This window comes from Rhodamnia argentea, chromosome 9, assembly GCF_020921035.1.
Source record: "Rhodamnia argentea isolate NSW1041297 chromosome 9, ASM2092103v1, whole genome shotgun sequence".
Classification (NCBI taxonomy): Eukaryota; Viridiplantae; Streptophyta; class Magnoliopsida; order Myrtales; family Myrtaceae; genus Rhodamnia; species Rhodamnia argentea.
In genome coordinates, this window is record NC_063158.1 from 2,695,029 (window position 1) to 2,702,367 (window position 7,339).

A 7,339-nucleotide genomic window follows, 5' to 3' on the forward strand; every position below is an offset into this window, starting at 1 on the left:
AAAATAACCCAGCGCCAGCAGACATGTTATTCTTGATGCAGAAGAGGTAACACATCGTAGTCCCAGATGGAAACAAGATCATTTACTCAGGAGGCTTATCGGTAAAGTTCATTCCCGTCGCCTTCGGCCCCGCTCGCATACTTAAGCGTGGCCAGGTTCTCTATTAGGATAAGCCCCCACTAATTAAACAGGAAAATTTGACCCCAAGAAAAAAAAAAAACAGGGAAAAGGTCAGATCTGAAAGCAGACAATGCACATAAAACTCAATGCAAAGAGCACGAAAGTGTAAAGGTAATGTTTTGTTATGTTATTTATATTGTTGTCACCATTGTCATCAACAGCCTCTGCATAGTGACAGGTCCAACTTCATTGGCCGCTGAACTGTTAGACTCCCAGATCCAGAAGGTCAACAATTGGGTAACCATTATAATACTCTTAGGATTGAATAAACAAAGCGTTGAGCTCCATAGTTTGTGCATACATGCCATAAACGTGAAGCCTCAAGCACGTTTAATACTCGACTTCCGTCTTCTCCAGAGTATTTATACCCGAAAAAGTGCCTCCTCCTCCTATCATTTCGGGAGCGCTCAAACAGAAAAGGGTGGTGAGTTCTCTCAGAAAAACAAAGTTAAGTGGATGAGATGACCAAGGTTCATTCTTTGGTGTCAATTGCCACAGCTGATGCTTCTTGTTCTTCGTACATGACTCCGAAGAGAGAAGCTTTGACGGTGTGGATGAAGTCGCTCGTCATGCAAGGAAATGGATGCACCGTCTTCGATCAGAACGGCCAGATCGTCTACCGTATAGATAACTATGAAAAGAAGGGTAGCAGAAAAGTTTTTCTGATGGATCTACGCGGAAAAGTTCTCTTCACCATAATTCAAAGGGTATAGGCTATGTTTCTTTTCACTTAGTAGTCAACTAGATAACTTCGATTACTATATGAACTATAGGACTGAGGCTAATGACAAATGTTAAATGCAGAAACTTCGAGTTCTGGGGCGCTGGGAGGGCTACAAATGTGACGAACAGGACGTGAAGGACGGAAAACTGTGGTTTCGCGTAAAAAGAGGTTGTCCCATCTTCAAAAGGAAATCGTCCTGCCAAGTTTCTGTGCACTGCGATAAGGGTCAGCATACCTTTAACATTGAGAGTGTGGCGGGTAAATCAGAGTTCAGAATAGTCGAAAGAACGGGCGGTCTGATTGCAGAGGTTAGCCTCTTCAGACATTCGAACACTCTTAATCTAGTCTACCTAATTCCTTTTCTCTCAAACTAATAATGTGCCTTTACATTGATGATTTTCCAGGGAAAGAGGAAGCAGTCATCTTCTGGAGTATACCTTGGAGATGATGTTTTGACTTTGTTTGTGGAGCCTGAAGTTGATCAGTCCCTTGTCGTAGCTCTTGTTGCCGTTTACGGATCAATGCATCGGAGAATGTGATCTAATCTCGACACCGTAAGAGCGGCTAGTCCACCGGACTATGCGTTCCTTTTTCTTTTGGGTCCAATGAGCAGTCTTTTTCCCCAAGAAAACACAAGCAAGGCCGAGAGTTCCCGTAGAATACTGTACATTTTGTAATACACAAGAAGTGGAACATATGGAAATGAGTCACACTTGAGACTTCTTAACAGATACACTATCTTCTTTCACTTTTAACTAAAGCAACCTGGTAAAAAGATCATCTGATCTCATACGCCGTTGCGGATACTCCTGAAGACTAGATATTCTCTTCGTTCAGCAACATTACCAGCTTAAAAGTTATCTTTTGCTCATGAAATGTGTTGCATTCTGTTCTGTCTCTCTGGAAATTTCAAACAGAAACAAGAGAGGCATTCCCTACTTCATTGGCCTGTCTCTGATATGAACGACAAGGAATTTTCAAACTAGTGCTTAACATGACTGTTTTCATTAGGGTGATGACTCTGCAGACTGGAAAACAATAGTTACACCGTAGAGCAGAAGGAAAAAAAAAAAAACAAAATGTCTCACGTAATTTAATCATTATTTTTCTCATTTTTATACGGACAAGTTCAGCAAAACGCTGTCCATCTGGATAAATACAAATGTTCCGCCTACGCATATAAATAAATATAAGCCCATTACATTTAGTATAACGTGGATATAATTAAAGGCAACACGAGAGCCATAGCAGATGCACTAGGTGATATTCCTTGACGACATTGTTTATAATAATGTACCAAAGAGATCGTCCGAGTCATCTTGCTTTGATACGACCACTGAACCTTCAAACCCATTAAAAAATAAAAGAATTTCCGGTGTAGCAACTTTCTTGTGACAAAATAGAAATTTTCATTCACATCATTTTTTTGTTTTTGTTTTTTTTGGTTCTTCATATGTGAATACCATGTCTCTTATCATATTATGAATGATTAAATTGATCTTACGGTGCTTTTATTTTATGGGGTCAGTTCCGATGGTGCTTGTATTAGTTTTGCGCTTCTTATTTATACGCGAAATTTATATTAACAAGTTGAAACCAATTGGTCTCGTTGTGATCTATATAGGGCCTGTTTGGTTCAAAGGGACTTTAAAAAAATGAAATATCTTTAAGCTAAAGGCCTTTTCCAAAATACAAGTAATATTTGGTAAATTGTTTTTTAAAAACACGTTGGAAAGCAACTTTAACGTAAATGCCGTTTGATGAAAAATATATTTTGTAAAGTATTTTTACTTTTTGAAAAAAAAAAAAAAGTGATGACAATGGGTAACGGTGGATGGCGGTGGCAGCTGTAGGTGACGGTGGGCGGTGGCGGGCGGCGGTGGTGGTGGTGGCCGAGGAGGCGGTCAATAGGCAATTGAGAGTGGCGGTGGCAGCGTTTGGGCAGGAGGCGGCGGCGGTCGGTGGCAACGACAGTCGGCGGGTGATGGTGGTGGGCGGAGGTGGTTGGTGGCAATGGCAACGACGGTGGCCGGTGAACTGTGGTCCGTGGGCGGTGGGCGGCAATAGGAGGAGACGGTTGGCGGGCGGTGGTCATCGGTGGCGGCGGCGGTTGTTGGGCAAGCGTCGGTGACGGAGACCGTGGTCGGCGGCGATGGGTGGGCGGGTGGCGGCTATTGGTGGTGATGGTGGTCGGTGGGCGGTAGCGGTCGGCAGAGGCGACGGGTGGCGGCAAGTGGAGGTGACAAAGTTAAAAAGAAAAAAAAAGTTGCATTTCGGAAATGCAACTTTTCAAAGTACCTCGAGGTCATTTGCGCTAAAGGACTTTCGGGTCTTTAGAAATGCAATTGCATTTTTTCAAAGTTGAGCAAAAAAATTAATCAAACGCTATTTACATTTGGCCAAGGTACTTTAGAGCCTCAAAGTCCTTTGTAAATGCTGAATCAAATAGGCCCATAGTTTGGTTCGAATCTTCATCAAGAGTTTTCCTAACCAATGAATTTGTTACTCGGGGTCAACTGTTTGTCATACTCAAATACCCCGAAAACCCATACTAGCTACCCATGAAACGCAATGCATTCCTTCACTTGTCATCGCCTCTGCCTCGGGCCAGCGAAAGATCGCAAAAAGGGAGCCAAATCCTGGCACGTCAAAGCACTCTTAGCGAGCACTTAATTTCATAGGAAAAACTTATTATGCCGGTAAGACGAGACACTTATGACTTGATATCACTGTGAAGTAACTGCATACTTGGTTTCTACCTTGAATTTTTTGGTGTTTCTTGCTCATGTGGATAAATCTAGTGTTAACTGTTGGGAAATTTAGCGAACATAATGAACAATATGGCACTCTCTTTAAGGAATTATTTACCCCACAACGTTGCTAGCAATTCAAAAATTTCTCCAAGAACTCTCCAGAGAAACAACAAAAAACAAAGGCTGCACTTCTCTTGTTTTGAAAAGATCGAAAAACGGAAGAAGAAGTAATGTACAATGAGCATATATATACGAAAAAACCTTTTGCGACAGACATGGTGTTCCGAAAATGTCATAACTTTTCGTATCAAAAACTGCTAATTCGGATAGACACAACTCTTCAAACTTGATAGTTTCAAACATGAAGAGTTTCAACCCTTAGACATAATTAATCAATTAAAATTCGAGATTAATATTAAAAAATAGGGTTAATACTACGAAAAACTCAAACATGTACATTTGTGACAAATTTACTCCAAACTTCAAACTATTTTTTTGACCATCAAAAATTCTAAACTGGTATATCCGTGACAAATTTACACTAAACTGGTACATTTGTGATAAATTTACCCTCCATTAATTTTCGTTAAATTTTATCATCAAATTGCTAAGTTAAACGACACGTGGTAGTTGATAGGTGTACCCATTTGAGGTTTTTACCCTTTGTTTCTCATAGGTGTATCAATTTGAGATTTTTCGGAGTATTAAATCAATTTAAAGAAAATATTTAAAGAAAATTAACAGAGGGTAAATTTATCATAAATCTACTTGTTTGAGGGTAAATTTGTCACATATATACTAGTTTATGGTTTTTGGTGGTCAAAAAAATAGTTTGAGGTAAATTTATCATAGATGTATCGGTTTTGGGTTTTACGGGGTCAAAAAAATAATTTGAATAAATTTGTCACAAGTGTACCGGTTTAAAATTTTTTTATGGATGTACCGGTTCGGGGTTTTTCGTGGTATTAACCCTAAAAAATAACCGCAACTCCATTACAATTAAATTATTATTTTAATAGAAAAAAATAAAAAATAATAATAATACGATTGTTGATTAGTGCCAGCAACCGCACAAGCGTGCACCTAATAATTGCACACTCACGTGTCAGTATATTGGGTTTTAGCCTACTTGCTTATTTCTCTGTTATCCTAGCATTCTAACTTATAAAGTGTTTCACACTTTTCCTTTCATCTTATGTGAGATAAAGTAAAAGCACTTTATTTTATTGTTTTGCAAACAAATTTCAACATTAACATCCAGACAACATAGAATGACAGGAAACGTGATCCTCATCTTGACGGTCAGTTATTTTGTTTTAGGTTGATCGAGTCAATAACTTGAGCAGCACATATCCGACCGGACATCGGAAAATACTAAAAATTATTGCTGACATATAGAACAGTGAGTGAATCTACAGAGCACAAAAGTGTGGTAATCCCAAAATGGAAACAAAATGATTAAACAAAATAATTTGGAGGCTTATCGGCAAAGTCCATTAGCGTCACCTTTGGATAAGCCTCCTGCTCATTAAACACCAAAAGGATCAGATCAGAAAGAAGACAAGACACATATAAAACACAATGCAAAGAGCACAAAAGTGTTAAAGTAATGTTTGTATATTAGTTCGTAGTTCTCTGTCACCAATGTCATCAACAGCACCTGCATAATTACAAGTCCAACGGCATTTTCTGGTGAACTATTAGACTCCCGGATTCAGAGGGTCAACAAATGGCAACCTTTATAATACTCTGTCATGACTTGAGCTCCATAATAAATGCATGCATACAATAAACGTGAAGCCTCAAGCATGTTTCATTACTTTGGTACCCGTCTTCTCTGAGTATTTAAACCTGGAAAAGCGCCTCTTCCTCCCAAAGGGGTGGTGAGAGATCTCACAGAAAAAGGCAAAGTTCAGTGGATGATTGAGATGGCCAAGGTTCATTCTTTAGTGCCAATTGCTCCGGCCGATGCTTCTTGTTCTCCATACACGGCTCCAAAGGGGGAAGCTTTCACGGTGTGGATGAAGTCGCTCGTCATGCAAGGAAATGGCTGCACTGTTTTCAACCAGAAAGGCGAGATCGTTTACCGTATAGATAACTACGAAAAGAAGGGTAGCAGAAAAGTTTTTCTCATGGATTTACGCGGAAAAGTTCTCTTCACCATAATTCAAAGGGTATAGGTTATGTTTCTCTTCATTTATAAGTCAACTAGATGACTTCAATTGCTATATGAATTGTAGGACTGAGGCTAATAGTAAATGTTAATGCAGAAACTTCGAGTTTTTGGGCGCTGGGAGGGTTACAAATGTAGTGAATCCGATGCGAATGATGGAAAACTTTGGTTTTGCGTCAAAAAAGGTTGTCCCATGTTTAAAAGGAGATCGTCCTGCCAAGTTTCTGTGCACTGTGATAAGGCTCAGGCAAGATGTTTTAACATAGAGAGCACGGCTGGTAAATTGGAATTCAGCATAGTCAACAGAACAGGAGGCCTGATTGCAGAGGTTGGCCTCTTCATACATATGACCCCTCTATAGTCTAGTCCAGGTATTTCATATTCTCTTAAACTAACACTCTGCCTTTCTTTGGTGATTTTCTAGGGAAAGAGGAAGCAGTCATCTTCTGGAGTATACCTAGGAGAAGATGTTTTGACTTTGGCAGTGGAGCCTGAAGTTGATCATTCCCTAGTCGTGGCTCTTGTCGCTGTTTTCGGATCAATGCATCGGAGAATGTGATCTAATCTTGACATAGTGAGAGCGGCGAGCCCACCACGCCTTCTATTTTTATTTTGGCCAATGAGCAGTCTTTTTCCCTAAGAAAGCAGAAGCAAGGCAGAGAGTTCTTGTACAATACTGTACATTTTGTAATAACACAAGAAGCGGAAAATATGAAAATGAGCCACGCTTGTGTTCTCTCAACATATGCACTCACTCTTATAGTTTTAACTTTAGCAACCTGGTAATATCATCTAATCTCATTCAACATTGCTGATACTCCTCAAGACAATATATTCTCTTCATTCAGACATGTTGGTGCTGTCTTTTTGGAATGCAAATAGCAAAATGGAGGCATTCCCTACTTCATTGACCTGCCCCTGATCTGAACGACAACAAATTTCAAAATAGTGCTTAACATGACTATTTTCAATAGGGTGATGACTGCGGACCAAAAAACAACAGATACACTGTAGAGCAGAAACAAACGAAAAAAGTTTAGCAATTGCGAATTTTTCTTGCTTCCCGGCAAAGCTTAGTAGTGTTCTAAGATAAGACTTTGTACAGGTTTTGAGATCAGAACTACAGGGTGAAGCCAGAATGCTACGCAATAGAGGAAAAATGAATAAACACGGATTGATCACTACTTCTCAAGACAAATATACACAGCACCCCTAAATAATAAGTTTGCAGGGATAGAGACACCGACAAATTACGTATAATCAAAAGAGTTAACCCCGCAAGAAAAATTAACAAATGAAGAAACCTATCTAATGATGTATAATGCCAATCAGAGAAGCCAGCAGTTAAAATAGGTATCATAGGTTTACTTTTATTGACCCTGATGGCTCATTTCTGGATTCTCAACGTTCATCCCCAATGCTTAAACTGTTCAATGCTCCTATCCATCTTTCTGTGAAATGAGAAAAAAACAAATCAATTCTTCTTGGAGTTTTTTAGGTTGTGCAGAG

At 39.5% G+C, this 7,339-nt stretch overlaps 2 protein-coding genes across 2 annotated transcripts; both read left to right on the forward strand.

The window, feature by feature from the left end:
• The first annotated feature begins 641 nt into the window (after positions 1 to 641).
• On the forward strand, positions 642 to 1,443 carry LOC115756110 (protein LURP-one-related 11-like). The gene is made up of 3 exons (XM_030695792.1): positions 642 to 887; positions 985 to 1,212; positions 1,309 to 1,443. Exons 1-3 carry the CDS (start codon positions 642 to 644, stop codon positions 1,441 to 1,443), a joined length of 609 nt encoding a protein of 202 aa, XP_030551652.1.
• Positions 1,444 to 5,563: 4,120 nt separating this feature from the next.
• LOC115756122 (protein LURP-one-related 11-like) lies at positions 5,564 to 6,573 on the forward strand. Its single transcript, XM_030695808.2, has 3 exons — positions 5,564 to 5,831; positions 5,928 to 6,158; positions 6,255 to 6,573. The coding sequence occupies exons 1-3, from the start codon at positions 5,577 to 5,579 to the stop codon at positions 6,387 to 6,389; spliced, it is 621 nt and encodes a 206-aa protein (XP_030551668.2). The 5' UTR covers positions 5,564 to 5,576; the 3' UTR covers positions 6,390 to 6,573.
• Positions 6,574 to 7,339: the final 766 nt, after the last annotated feature.

Excerpts from the sequence above, each read along its gene's own strand:
- LOC115756110 (XM_030695792.1), top strand. The coding sequence starts at position 642 with ATGACCAAGGTTCATTCTTTGGTGTCAATTGCCACAGCTGATGCTTCT. Across the intron at positions 888-984 it reads TCTTCACCATAATTCAAAGG|AAACTTCGAGTTCTGGGGCG; the intron begins GTATAGGCTATG and ends TGTTAAATGCAG. Across the intron at positions 1,213-1,308 it reads CGGGCGGTCTGATTGCAGAG|GGAAAGAGGAAGCAGTCATC; the intron begins GTTAGCCTCTTC and ends ATGATTTTCCAG.
- LOC115756122 (XM_030695808.2), top strand. The coding sequence starts at position 5,577 with ATGATTGAGATGGCCAAGGTTCATTCTTTAGTGCCAATTGCTCCGGCC. Across the intron at positions 5,832-5,927 it reads TCTTCACCATAATTCAAAGG|AAACTTCGAGTTTTTGGGCG; the intron begins GTATAGGTTATG and ends ATGTTAATGCAG. Across the intron at positions 6,159-6,254 it reads CAGGAGGCCTGATTGCAGAG|GGAAAGAGGAAGCAGTCATC; the intron begins GTTGGCCTCTTC and ends GTGATTTTCTAG.